The sequence below is a fragment of the Chiloscyllium plagiosum genome, unplaced genomic scaffold (genome assembly GCF_037043375.1).
Source record: "Chiloscyllium plagiosum isolate Xiang-an unplaced genomic scaffold, Cpla_swu_hap1 HiC_scaffold_10, whole genome shotgun sequence".
Lineage (NCBI taxonomy): Eukaryota > Metazoa > Chordata > Chondrichthyes > Orectolobiformes > Hemiscylliidae > Chiloscyllium > Chiloscyllium plagiosum.
Window position 1 is genome coordinate 91,108,372 of NW_028270148.1, and position 15,057 is coordinate 91,123,428.

Genomic DNA, 15,057 nt, shown 5'->3' on the forward strand with positions numbered 1-15,057 from the left:
TTGATCGGCGTCAACGTTGCTTATTTATTCTCTTTATATGTTTGAGCGTTTGGGTTGAAATTTCGAATTAGTGGAGTAAGGTAATATTACACTGCTTAATATGGGAATTACATGAACATGCGGAGCTCGGAGGAAGAGAAAATGCAGAAATTTCAACTCGGTTGCCACCGAGTTCAAAAATGTTGACATATTTATCTTTACATTTGACCATAGAAATGATGCGCGATTAGTGATTATCATTTTAACTGTTGATCTTTATCACGAATCTTGATTATCCACCGTAATTGGCGCCAAAATAAATTACCAAACGATTGCGGAAGTTTGCATAAAAAGTACAGGGCATTTATGGCGATTTATGCCCCTGTCCCAACTACATCAGTGCCATAAAACTGGCAAGAGCTCCTGAGTTAATGTTATGGAGGAGTTTCTGTGGTTGTAGAGAAATTGCTTAAACGCACTTTTAAATTTACAACCAGATTTTCACATGCAGGAGGCCGTCATTTCCAAGTGTTTTATTTTTGGAGCAGTTTTTAAAAACAACAATCTCTGCGATCTGTGTACATACTGTTTATAAAGCAGTATCGTATCGCATTAAAAAAAAAGAAACTTCTCAGATTGTGAAAATTTTAAATAACATACGTGCCTTGCGTAATTTTAAGTAACGTGCCTAACGTACGTAGACACTGGTTAAGACTTTAAGGAATATAGTCAGAGGCCAAAGTTTCTTCGGGCTCTGGTAGTTGACGCTTCCATTTACTGAACTGAGTAGGAAATACCAAATGCATTAAGGAGGCACAGCGCTATCAAAAATATTTAACATTTTACTAAAGCAGAAGGTATTAACAACATTCCATATTTGCATCAGGCTAGCTTTAAATTTGAAATTAATGTCATTTTGTTTTAATAGTAAAGTGGCTTGGAACATTTTGTAAGGTTAGAAGTAGCCTACAACTGTAAGTGGTTGTTTTCATAAATGTTGGTGATCTAATGGGGGTCTTTACTGTTATGAAGGTTTTTGCTATGGCGTGGAGGTTGGTACAATTGCAACATTTAAAAGGCATTTGGGTGGGTATATGAATAGGAAGGGTTTGGAGGGATATGGGCCAGGTGCTGTCAGGTGGGACTAGATTGGGTTGGGATATCTGGTCAGCATGGACAAGTTGGACCGAAGGGTCTGTTTCCATGCTGTACATCTCTATGACTCTTAAATAGAAAATTTCTCCTCATATTGATGACCAAACCAAGTATACAATTGCATCAAGCTGTGCATAGACCCTCAGTATGAAAATCCCAAGTGCCCAGTATTATCACCACTGTTAGGAAGGATGGGTTAAGGCACATTGCTGTGGAACACTCCAATTAGTTGGACTGCACTGTCCCTTGTGGAAACATTTATGCAGAAAAACACTGACCACAAATACAGGAGACAGTAGTCTACATATAATATCCTCAAGGCCTTGTTAGAAAGATAGGTCCTGTTGGTTGGTTCAAACTATTTGGCAGAATGCCTCATCACCAAGACTTACAAATAAACACTAGTATGTAGCCTGGTGCTATGAATGGCTTTTTCCATCAGATACCTGAAAGTCTGGAGAGAGATGCAGTGGTTTTTGTCAAGGTTCATCCTGAGCAACTGTGACACAGGTTTCTGTTCTATAGGATGTTCCCAATGTTACACACCAAGACACATCAACTGTACCTGGAAGACCATTGTAAACACTGACATTTTATTTTTGAGCCTTTAGAAACTGTTGACTGCAACGAAAAATGTATGTTTTAAAATCAGGGATGACTGCATAATTTGAAATTTAACTTGAACTCAATTTTTGTAGCTGTGGAGTGTGCTGGTGATTAGGGGTTGAGGAGATGTTTAAAAGTGAAGCTGTTTGGTTCTCAGCTAACTGAGCAGGTTGAAACTGAAACAAGTTGCAAAGACAGACACAGGGAGAGAGAGAAGACACAAGTGTGTGTAATTGTTTTCCTCAACAGAAGGTGCATGTTCTTTGCAGTAAAAACTCAGTTTAAACCTGAAAAAGAACAATTAGCTTTCATGCATCAGTGTCTGTGAGCTTTGACATTTGGGTTGATAAACCAGAGAGATTTTTCAAGTGAATTGGTCATTCTGTGCTTTGTACAAACCAGTGAAAGCTTCTAGAGAAAGATAACTGAACAACATGGGTATGGATGGCTGAAACATTGGAACTGGATAGCAAAGGCCACTGAAGTTAAGTTTTTTTCCTACCTCAGCCAATAATTTACCTATTTGTTTGTTTGTGGGTCTATGTAAAGGGGAGCTCAAAGGGATGACAGCTTTTGTTAGTAGTGTTATATGCCAATGATTGATATCTGTTTACCTGTAGCTCCAGTCTAACTACTTGTAATAAATAATAATTCTTGATTTGTACAGAAACTTAGCCCGTGTTTTCTATCAACCATGGTTTGAAAGACAGGTAGATTGGGGTACTGTGCAATAACTTATTAAAAACTTCCTAACGTTTGCTTTGACTACAGAAATAGTGGGTCTCAATTTATGGCACACTACCCCAGTGGGTCATAACATCAGCTCAGTGAAGGGTACTCTTTGGTCTCCCCAAATACTCATCAGCTTTTAGTGTAAGGTGCTGTCCTCAGCTGAGTGTTGTGGACTGATACATTCTAAGGTTCAGGACTACATGCTGAAGGATTCACTAAAACATGAGGCAGCTATCAGAGGGTCGGTGTGGACTTGTTGGGCCGAATGACCTGTTTCCACACTGTAAGTAATCTAATCTAATCTAATCTATGTCAAACGCACTGTGGAGAAAAGCCTCTGTCTAAGGCCGTTCGTCTATAGCGCCCTCTAGGGCTGGAAATTGTAATGCTCTTTGGGATGTATGCCCCAAAGTATGTTTGTTGCAAATCAAGAGAATCAAAAATGTAATGAGAAATTTCAGAGTGAATCTCGTTGAATATAAAACCTTACATTGATTGCATCATTTGTAATTTGAAATGTCTTACCTTTGGGCAGCATCCCTGACTGATGTGTCATAGAGATGTACAGCATGGAAACAGACCCTTCAGTCCAACCCGTCCATGCCGACCAGATATCCCAACCCAATCTAGTCCCACCTGCCAGCACCCGGCCCACATCCCTCCAAACCCTTCCTATTCATATACCCTTCCAAATGCCTCTTAAATGTTGCAATTGTACCAGCCTCCACCACATCCTCTGGCAGCTCATTCCATACACGTACCACCCTCTGCGTGAAAAAGTTGCCTCTTAGGTCTCTTTTATATCTTTCCCCTCTGGACTCCCCGACCCCATGGAAAGGACTTTGCCTATTTATCCTATCCATGCCCCTCATAATTTTGTAAACCTCTATAAGGTCACCCCTCAGCCTCTGACGCTCCAGGGAAAACAGCCCCAGCCTGTTCAGCCTCTTCCTGTAGCTCAGATCCTCCAACCCTGGCAAAATCCTTGTAAATCTTTTCTGAACCCTTTCAAGTTTCACAACATCTTTCCGATAGGAAGGGGACCAGAATTGCCCGCAATATTCCAAGTGGCCTAACCAATGTCCTGTACAGCCACAACATGACCTCCCGACTCCTGTACTCAATATTCTGACCAATAAAGGAAAGCATACCAAACGCCTTCTTCACTATCCTATCTACCTGCAACTCCACTTTCAAGGAGCTATGAACCTGCACTCCAAGGTCTTTTGTTCAGCAACACTACCTAGGACCTTAACATTAAGTGTATAAGTCCTGCTAAGATTTGCTTTCCCAAAATGCAGTACCTCGCATTTATCTGAATTAAACTCCATTTGCCACTTCTCAGCCCATTGGCCCATCTGGTCCAGATCCGTGTTTGCTAAATATCGCAGAACTTTTTTTTTAATTTCAAAAATATACTTTATTCATAAAATAATTTCATGGTCTGTACAGTTGGTCATGCCATACATATGTAAACATTTACATACAGAGATCAGAATTTATCATTTTTATATACAGGTCTGTATGTTTTTCAATCATGTGCCCATATATTTAGCTGAGGCGTCAGCAGAGCCCAAATGACTGCGTGGGCCCCCTGTGCTTAGGCAAGCAGATGTTACACGGTGGTCTTTCCCCACCGCGCCTTGGCGGCAGCTGCCCCAAGCTTCAGCGCGTCCCTCAACACGTAGTCCTGGACCTTGGAATGTGCCAGTCTGCAACACTCAGTCGGGGTCAACACCTTCAGCTGGAAGATCAACAGGTTTCGGACCACCCAGAGAGCGTCCTTCACCGAGTTGATGATCCCCCAGGCACAGTTGATGTTCGTCTCGGTGTGCGTCCCGGGGAACAGGCCGTAGAGCACGGAGTCCCGCGTCACGGCGCTGCTTGGGACGAACCTCGACAAATACCACTGCATTCCTCTTCAGACTTCTTCTGCGTAGGCACATTCCAGAAGGAGGTGTGTGACAGTCTCGTCCCTCCTGGAGCTGCTTCGAGGGCAGCGTGCAGTGCGGCTGAGAGTCCGGGCATGCATAAAGGATCTCACAGGCAGAGCCCTTCTCACCACCATGTCTTGGTGCTTGTTGGAAAGTTCTGGCGATGAGGCATTCTGCCAAATGGCTTTGACAGTCTGCTCAGGGAACCACTCGATAGCATCCGCCCTCTCCTTTTCCCGAAGGGACTCAAGGACACTACGTGCTGACCACTTCCTGATGGACTTGTGGTCAAAGGTGTTTTCCTTCATAAACTTCTCCACGAAGGACAGGTGCATGTCCAACTGTACAGACCATTAAAGTATTTTATGAATAAAGTATATTTTTGAAATTAAAATAAGTGTACTGCCTGCAAGATTTCCCTGCGGCAGGCTATTTCGACGTGACCTTCAGGAGCGTGAAGAATTGCGAGCAGCTCCTGAAGGTCTTCAAGGAGAAGGAAGGGGAACCTCTGTTCTCCATCTTGTCGGTGGTCCCGTTGTGTGTGCTTCCTGCGCAGAGGAGTCGGGTTGTAACACTCCAGATGTACAACCCTCACGTCCCAGCAGCAGATGTCCTGACCTTCTTGAGAAGATACTTCCAGGTCGAGGGAGAGAGCACCAATGTGGTCGATCCTTTCGGGATCTGGACCAGCAAACGACAGGTCAGGGTAACCCTGAGGGTCGATGCCAGTGGGAACATCCTCCACCCAACCTCCAGCTTTGCCATTGGAGGAAGCAGAGGTTACATGACATATGCAGGGCAGCTGAAAGTGTGCCGAACCTGCGTGAGGTCTGGCCACATGCCGACGGATTGTAAGGTGACCGTCTGCCGAAACTGCAAGCAGGAAGGCCACCCGACCAAGGAATGTAAGGAGGCCAAGAACTGTAATCTATGCAGAAAGGTGGGCCACATGTACAAGGCCTGCCCAAGTCGAGGGGCCGCCACCTACGCACAGATGGCCGGAGGTGGCAACACGAGCCGTGGACCACCTAAGACCAGCAAGGTACCACAAAACAGCACAGGAATGGTGTCTGGAGGCACCCAGAAGGAAGGGCAGGCTATAGTGGAGCAGACGGCAGACAGCGGGGAGATGCAGCAGTCAATCCAAGCTCCTTCAAGACAGACGGAGGAAATGGAAGAGGAGGGATAAAAGGAGGCAGAGGATTGGATTACTGTCAAAAGCAGGAAGAGGAAACCTCACAAGGCCCCCAACGCCACCCAGTGAAGGGGGAAGCGACACCTACACGACAAGGATACAGGCAGCTCTTCCGATGGTGAGGATGGGTGCAAGGAGGGTCGTCACCAGAGAAAGAGACAGAGCGCCGCGGGGAAAATGGAGGGCAGCACCGCCCAAACAGGAAAAGGCGATTCCTCTAAGGGGATGGGTAAAGGCCTCCCCCCACCCAGTGAGAACCTAGAGGTACCCACCGGCCCACAGCTCCAGGTAACTGGAAGCAGCGGTCCTGTGACAGCCCCGCTGTCACATGGAGAACTGGACTGTGCGGACCCTGGACCCGACCCGAAGACACCAGAGCAGGTAAATGGCCTCAGCGTGGAGCAGGACAGCTACCTCAGCCCTGGGAGGGTCCAGCAGTTTGCAGTCACTACAGGGATACGCAGCTACCCCAGAGGGGCAAGACCAGCAGCAAATGGACACTGTCACTCGTAAACTGTTAAAATGGGGTTAAAAATTGCCAGCATCAATGTGCGTAGCATCAAATCGGCTACGCGATGTGTTTCTACGATGGCCTTCCTGGCCAACGTTAAAGCCGACGTCCTGTTCCTGCAGGAGTGTGGGACACCGCACCTCAGCAGCTACAGGAGATGGTCGAGCTTATGGGCCCATGGGCCGTCAGTTTGGTCGGGGGGCAACGATAGCCGCGCCTCCGGCCTGGGTATCCGTTCTGTGGGACTTGATTGGCCAGGACCTGCTGGAGGTGTATTTCAGTATGCTTTGGGCAGGTACCATGAGTGAATCCATGAGGAAAGGCATCATCACCCTCATCTACAAGCGGAAGGGGGAGAGGGAGGAACTCAAAAATTGGAGACCAATCTCACTGTTGAATGCGGATTACAAAATTCTGTCAAAGGTAATCGCCAACCGGGTCAGGTCTGCTCTGAGGTTGGTGATTCACCCTGACCAAACCTGTGCTGTACCGGGCAGGAAGATTGCTGAGAGTCTCGCATTCCTCAGGGATACGATCGCCTACATGCAGGACAGAGGGTTGGACACCTGCCTGATCAGCCTGGACCAGGAGAAAGCCTTTGACAGGATATCACACAGGTATATGAGAGATGTTCTCTCCAAAATGGGCTTTGGGGAGGGAATCTGCAATTGAATCAGACTGCTCTACACCAACATTGTCAGTGCAGTCTCAATCAATGGGTGGGAATCAGATAGCTTCCCAGTCAGATCTGGAGTTAGGCAGGGCTGCCCTCTCTCTCCTGCCTTGTTTGTGTGCTGCATAGAGCCATTTGCCAAGTCCATCAGGAAGGATGCGAGCCTGAGGGGGGTGACTATTCCTGGCACCGGCGCCTGCAGGTTAAGGCCTCCCTGATGTTGCTAAATATCGCAGAACTCCTACAGTATGGAAGCAGGTCATTGGGCTCATCAAGTCCACACTGATCCTCTGAAGGGCTTCCCACCTGGACCCACCCCAACTTTATCCCTGTAACCCTTCATTTCCCATGGCTAATCTACCTAGCCTGCATATCCCTGAACACTATGGGCAATTTACCAAGGCCAATCCACCTAACCTGCACATCTCTGATCTGTGGGAGGAAACCCACGCAGACACAGGGAAAATGTGCAAACTCTACATAGACAGTTGCCCATTGGCTGGAATTGAACCCACATCCCTGGCACTGTGAGGCAGCAGTGCTAACCACAGTGCTAACATCATGCCACCTCATTGAAGACTGTTACCTTGCAAGTCTTGTCATGTTCAAGTAAAATTTTTTTGTAATGTTTGTGTTTATAAATTTTATGAATAAAGTATTTTATTGAAATTAAACAGAAAGGAGCGAGCTGTTTGGTGAGGCCAGAGTTCTCACCGATTGCATAACCAGAGAGGTAGAGAAGGTTTTAAACTAATTTATAAGAGCAAGGAATTAAATAGAGTCATAGATCTGTACATCGTGGAAACAGACCTTTCGGTCCAACTTGTCCATGCTGACCAGATATCCAGTCCTATTTGCCAGCATTTGGCCCATATCCCTCTAAACCCTTCCTATTCATATACCCATCCAGCTGCCTTTTAAATGTTCTAACTGTAACAGCTTCTACCACTTTCCCTGGTAGCTCAGTCCATACATACATCACCCTCTGTGTTAAAACATTGCCTCTTAGGTCCTTTTTAAATCCTTCCTGTCTCACCTTATATCTATGCCCACTAGTTTTGAACTTGTCCTCCCTGGAAAAAAGACCTTGTCTATTCACATACCCTTCCATCATCCTTACTTTAGCAGGGAGACCAGAACTGAACGCAGTATTCCAAAAGTGGCCTCACCAATGTCCTGTACAGCTGCAATATGACCTCTCAACTCCTACATTCAATGCACTGGCTAGTAAAGGCAAGCATACCAAACACTTTCTTCATCATCCTGTGAACCTGGCATTCCACTTTCAAGAAACTATGAACCTGAGCTCTGATGAAGAGTCAGCTAGACTCAAATCCTTAGTTTGCTTTCTCTCCATGGACGCTGCCTGATCCACTGTGATCTCCAGCATTTTGTTTTCAGTTGAGATTCCAGCATCTGCAGTAATTTACTCCCCCTCCTCTCTTGACCCCTTTCTATCCTTCTGTGAGATATTGTTTTATGAGATGTTGTGTTAGAGGCTATCTTTATTAATTCATTCACCAGCTTGCTATATTCATTAATACCGAGTTCCCGTTCATTCATTCATAACCCTTTACTAACCCGTTATTTACTATAACACAGTTTCATCCATTCATTCATAAAACCACGGTTCTGTAGTATCCAAATTTTAAAAACAATCCTTTCAAACCCATTACTACATTTCCACACCTTATCAGCATACAGAACAATACCATCCCCATCAAATCACCATGAAACATTATAATATTAATCAGTCCTTACCAACCATCTCCTGGATCTGAATAGATTAAATACCTGTTAAATACCTTTTAACCAGGTCAGTATCCCTTTAAGCACTTGCATGAAATTGCATGAAAGAATGAAATTCATACCAGCAAAGAGTAAATAAATCTCACCACACAACTACAGTAATCAGTTTAATAGCCTTTATTCTTTTATTACAATTTCTAACTTATTTAGAACATATAGGCCTAGTATTTTTACTAATATTTATTAATTTTAAAAGACAAAAGGGCTAATTATGCAAGCAGACCAGACAAAATCCCATCAGAAGTAGCAGCCAGCATTTAGCATGTTCTAACCCATCTTCTATGGCAGGGAATTGCCCATGGCAGGAAACTGCCCACGACGCATGAATTAGGGTGTTCATGAATGACCATGGGAAACCACCTACAACATCCAGAGGCAGGCTCGCCCGTCCTCACATTACTGAGGAAGAAATGCTGCAGCAGTTGCAGAACTACCTCTCGTTAGAGAAGACCCTAACCAAAATCAGGCAGAATTCTAATAACACCCAAGGACAGTGGACCATATAGATGACATGAGACGGGTCTGGGAAAACCACCTGACAGAAAAATAAAGATAGAATTAAATGATCCCTTGGATTAATGGGACAAATTTACCAGAGAAATGAAGTCATGTCCTGATCAGCCCATGATCGTGAAGTAACCCAACTTAAAAAGCAATTAAAAGCATTGCATGAACAGCTGCAGAGAGAAAGATCCTAAAAGGAAACAGCTTACCTTAAAAATCAGGAGCTAAAAAAGAGAACAAGAAATTGAAGTATGAGATGACAGTCCTGTCAGTTTCATTCCCGATTCCCAAGCCCACACAGAATTTGTATCCAACCTGTCGAGACCTGTCCAGGAAGTGATTTGGGAAATCAAAGCCATTACCCTTGGGAAACAGAGGGACTCTAGCAGTGAAAGCGATGAGGACTATACATTCCCGATACCATTTTTTATGACCCCTTAAGACCAGGAAAGTAAAGAATGAAAAATAGTAAGGCAGATATTAGAGGATGGCACTGGTTCCAATGGAAACACCAACATAACATTATGGAGTAACATATTATCATAGAAAGAAGATTGATTGGCAAGCAATAAATAGAGAATATGCATAAATAAGTCTTTGCCTATTAGGTAGGATGCGATGAGCTGTGTCCCGCAGGGATGTGTGCTGGAACTACAACATGTACAATTTACACTATTGGCTTATATGAGGGGGTAAAGACATGGTAACTAAATTCACAGATGACACATAAATAGATGGTTGCAGACGTATCTAGAAAGATTGAGTGAGTGGGCAAAATTCTGGCAAATGAAGTGAAAATCTAAGTTATTCACTTTGACAGGAAGAATGAAAAATGCAGTGTATTACTTACATGGAGAATGGCTGAGGAACTATGAGGTACAGTGGGATTAGGTATTCTAGTTCATGAATCACAACAAGTTCATATGCAGGTATATATAAGACAGCTAATGGTACACTATCCTTTATAAGAAAGGAACTGAACTTAAAAGTAAGGATGTTATGCTTCAATTATAGAGGGCATTGGTGAAGCCACATCTTAAATACTGTGTGCAGTTTTGTCCTCTCTATTTGAGGAAGGATGTCAATGTATTGGAGTCATTCAGAGGAGGTTCAGTAGATTGATAACTGGAAGGAGTGGGTTGTCTGATGAGGATACAGGCTTTGCTTGTTTCCACTGGAGTTCAAAAGAGTGAAGGTGATTAGATTTAAGTGTATTAGATCCTGAATGGTCTTGATAATGTGAATGTGGAAAGGATGTTTACTGTTTTAGGACAATCTATATGTAGGGTGCATATCTTTAAAATTAGAGATTGGGTAGAGATGAAGAGAACCTTTTTTCTCTCAGAGGGTTGTGCAGCTTTGGAACTCTGCCTCAGAAGGCAGTGAAACAGGGTCATATATTTTTAAGGCAGAGGTAAATAAACTTTTGTTAGGCAAGGGAATCATAGGTTATTGGAGGTAGATAGGAATGTAGATTTCGAAACACAAACATATCAGCCAAGATCTTATTGAATGGCGGAGCAGGCTTGAGACTGATTGGTCAACTTCTGCTCAGATTTCATGTATTCATATTTACATCTAAATACTAAAACTTCTGGTAGTATTAATCAGTCTGAACATTAATAGCAAATACTACAGTATAAAGTTTGAAAAAAATACTGGTGACCAGTGGGGAGGCAAATGTGTATTGCTTTGCAAAAATTGAAGCAATTGAAAATGTAATGTATGCTCTTAATTGCCTTCTAATTTTTTTTTCATGGAGGAGGAGAAGGAAAACAGAGAAAGGCAGAACACAAGGAAATGGAATAGAGAAATGGGTGAGTAAGACAGCAACAAACCACCCGTCAGGATGATAAATAATGTGAAGGGGGCCATGAGGGTGGTAAAGTCAGGCAAACAAAAAAAAGAGAAGAAAGTGGTGAGCAGTGTTAAATATTCTTTTCCAGACTGGTGGACAGTGTATATTGAGGCTCCTCAGGAGTTGGTATTAGGACCACAGCTTTTTTAGATACATATTAAGGAGTGTACTGGACACAATGTAAAAATTTACTGATGACATAAAGGTATTGGTGAGGAGGATAACATTAGATCATATGGATGGATATGAAACAGGCAGACATTTTAGTCAGAGGAACACAGATAGGCAATATAAAATGAAGAATATAATTTTAAAGGTAGTGCAGGAGCAGGGAGATCTGGTATATATGCGCAAATTAACCTGGAATTCCTTGACGATATTGTGAGTTAACCAATGGCACATGGATTGCAGTGGTATAAGAAGGCAGCTCACTAACACCTTATCAAGGGCAACTAAGAATGGGCAATAAATGCTGGCCAAGCTAGTGGCACCCATATCCCAAGAATTAAATTAAAAATATTACTGAAGTGGCAACAAATTGGAAAAGAGGTTATTGAGGCATGCAGCATTCTGGGCTTTACAAATAATCATATAGAGTACCAAAGCTGGGAAGTGATGATGATCATTTATACAACATTGGTACAACTGGAGTGCTGTTTTCAATTCTGAGTACTGCTTTTGAGAGGGTGCAGAAAAATATCTATTAATTTGCTTTCAAAGATGAGGCACTTATGTGGATAGACAGGAAAGCTGATTCTGATCACCTGGACACAGTGGATAATAAGAAACTGCTTCCAGAGGACACTGATTTAATGTGATTAGCAAAAAAAGGAATTAGATAATTATGGAGAGAAAATATTTACGGAGCTACGGATAAATATGCAGGAAGACAGCTAGCACAGACACAGGACAGTTGTTCTCTTTTTCTGTTATAACTATTCTATGTTTTTATGAAAAGTTTTATTACCAAGAAACAGATTGGGAAAGGCAAACTGAACTAAAAGTAAGACTTATATTTATAAAGTATCTTTTATTTCTAACACACATTTCAATGAACATTATACAATATGTTATATTATAAGGAAGAAACTAATGACATTGTGGTAATGTCACTGGATTAGTGATCCAGAATCTCAGGCTAATGCTCTCAAGAAAATCTGGAATTCTTTAAAACACTATGCTAATGGTGACGATGTAATACCTGCTGATTGTTGTAAAATAGACATGCTGGAGGCTGGAAGAACACAGCAAGTCAAGCAGCATCAGAGGTGGAGAAGTCAATGTTTCGGACGTAATCCATCTTGTTCACTAATGTCCTTTATGGAAGAAAATCAGTTGCCCTTACCTGTTCTGGCCTACATGTGACTCCAGACTCATAGCAATTGGCTGACTCTTAGTGCCCTCTGAATTAGCCCCAGCAAGCCAAACAGTTTACAAAATTTACAAAATATTATATGTATTGACTGCCTGCATTGACTGCGTGCAGATTGTGCATTTTTTGAGCAAAATAGAATTTATCTGCAAATATAATTCTGCAAATACAAATTCATTCCATAGACTTATATATGTGTGTTTATGTGCATGAGAGAGAGAAAGAGAGAGAGTGTGTGTGCGTGTGCATGTGAGTGTGAGAGTGTGTATTGGGGTGAATTTGTATTTGCAGAATTATATTTGCAGATACATTCTATTTTGCTCAAAAATGCACAATCTGCACACAGTCAATGCAGGCAGTCAATACATGTAATATTTTGTAAATTCCACTTTGGAAATAGAACTAGTCTGACTCAAGATTGGAATGCAGACAGACTCTGACCTCACACGTTTAATGCATTGTCTGAGCTAAGATGTCACCTTTTCTTATAAAATCTTAAGTTACCTCAAGAAGATGACTTAGAAGAAGTTCTGGGATTTACATATTAATGAACCGAAACCTGTAACATATTCTAAAAGATGGAAGCCTTAACAATCCAGGCGTGTTCAATATGTTATTGCAGTTGTATGACACTGTAATCTTTTGCTGTAAATACTGTGTTTATGATTTTACACTTCACAACTACCTGATGAAGGAGCAATGCTCTGAAAGCTAGTGCTTCCAAATAAACCTGTTGGACTATAACCTGGTGTTGTGTGATTTTTAACTAAATAATACTAACAGACCATTTAATTGCAAATTGCTTCTATTGTTCTTTTCTGGTGAGTTAATTTTCCTTCTTGCTTAATAAAGTTGAAAAGTGTTCTTCAGGATTAATTTCAATTTAGTAATAAAGTCCGATTTAAACAAGCACAATTGTGTTGGGGAAATTCTATTGAGTAAAACATCTTAAAAAAAGAATATTTCATGATTACAAGAAGTGCAACTGTGTAGACATGTTCTTAAGTGCTCTGGTTGTGTATGAAGACAAATATTTTTTGCTATTACTGTTTTCCTAATGACACCAACATCAGCAAATTGAACACAATGTGAAAAGAATGCATCAATGAACTTCTATTTACTGCCAATATCAAAGAATACAAAGAGGCTTTGAAGTCATACCTTTAAAATGCGGATCTCTCTCACAGCTACCTTCTTTATAAATGGATCGTCCTCTGATCCCATAAATTTCTTGATGGCAACAATTTGTCCAGTATCCTTGTTTCTGCTCTTGAACACTACACTGTAAGAGCCTTCACCAATTTTTGCAAGTTTTTCATATTTTTCCATTTGTTCCCGAAATATATTTGGGATAATTATCTTGAGCGTAGCAGCAATAGTAAATTTAAGCGTAGTCCAGATTAAATCTATATCTTACAAACTAAAACCACGAGCACGGAAGAAAATTTGATATCAGTGATACCATTTGATACCATGGTGGATGATCTTTATTTTAAACAGGAGTTAGTTATCTGAAAATGGAGAAAATAAATTCATATAAAAACCACTGTACATACAATTATTGACTGTGTAACATATTGCAAGCGAGTTATATGTAGAACATTAAAGTAGTTCAACAATTACCCACAAACTGAAATAAAAACAGGGACAGTCTATCCAAGTTTGAAGGCTATAAATGAATCTACCCACCACACTTTAGCACTGCATTCTAGATCCTAACCACTCACTGCTTGAAATATTCTGGTTCTTTAGCCTATCTCCTGAAATCAGTGTCTTTTGGTTCTATCAATGATGGAAACACTAAATAGCAGACAACAAAGACTTGGGATAAATGGGTTATTTTAAAGTTGACAAGCTGTAACTAATGAAATGTCACAGAGAACTGTGCTAGGGCCTCATCTATTTATGATCCGTATTATTAAACACTGATTCTACCATGGTCACATTTGCTGCTGATACAAAGAGTTTATGGCATATGGATTGGTAGGAAAAAAGCTATAAGGAAGATACAAAGAGTCCACAAAAGAGATATAAATAAGTTGAGTGGTCAAAAATTTGACAGATGGAGTATTATGTAAAATGTAAGGGTGACCACTAGGCAGGTGAAAAAGAAAGATAGAATATTATTTAAATGGAGCAAGATTGAAGAATGTAAGAGCAATTTGGACATCCTTGTATATGAATCACAGAAATTAGCATGCAAGTCCAGCAAGTAGTTACATAGGCTAATGGATGCTGGCCTTCATTGGAAGGGAAATGAATTAGAAAAGTATTGTTGAAACTGCACAGGCCAAGAGTACTGTTATCATTTTTTTGTCTTCTTGCTGCAGGAGAGATATACTTGTTGGAAACAGTTCAGAGAAAGCTCACGAGGCTAATGTTGGGATGTAAAAGTTGTCTTGTGAATATTGAGTCAATCTTTTCTGTATACATTGTACTTTAGAAGAATGATCTGATTGAAACAAAAAAGCTTGAGCACTGGGTTTCAGAGTTTGACAGTTTAGATTAGATTATTTACAGTGTGGAAATAGGCCTTTCGGCCCAACAAGTCCACACCAACCCTCCGAAGAGCAACCCACCCATACCCATTCCCCTACATTTACCCATTCACCTATCACTACAGGCAATTTAGCATGGCCAATTCACCTAACCTGCACATTTTTGGACGGTGGGAGGAAACCGGAGGAAACTCCACACAGTCAGTTGCCTGAGGCGGGAATTGAACCCGC

The 15,057-nt window shown here is 41.8% G+C and overlaps 1 protein-coding gene and 1 long non-coding RNA gene across 3 annotated transcripts in view; one reads left to right on the forward strand and one right to left on the reverse strand.

The window, feature by feature from the left end:
• The window catches only part of LOC122552994 (cyclin-dependent kinase-like 4), a 67,994-nt gene that overhangs the window by 43,848 nt on the left and 9,089 nt on the right, over positions 1 to 15,057 (reverse strand). For both annotated transcript variants that reach the window (XM_087991545.1, XM_087991546.1), the window contains exon 2: positions 13,490 to 13,839. In XM_087991545.1, the coding sequence (XP_087847671.1) occupies positions 13,490 to 13,657 (168 nt within the window). In that variant the 5' untranslated portion in view covers positions 13,658 to 13,839. The remainder of the gene's footprint in view (positions 1 to 13,489; positions 13,840 to 15,057) is intronic.
• On the forward strand, positions 10 to 13,187 carry LOC148149005 (uncharacterized). Its single transcript, XR_015758501.1, has 3 exons — positions 10 to 80; positions 10,861 to 10,915; positions 12,179 to 13,187. It is a non-coding gene; the product is annotated as an uncharacterized LOC148149005 (long non-coding RNA).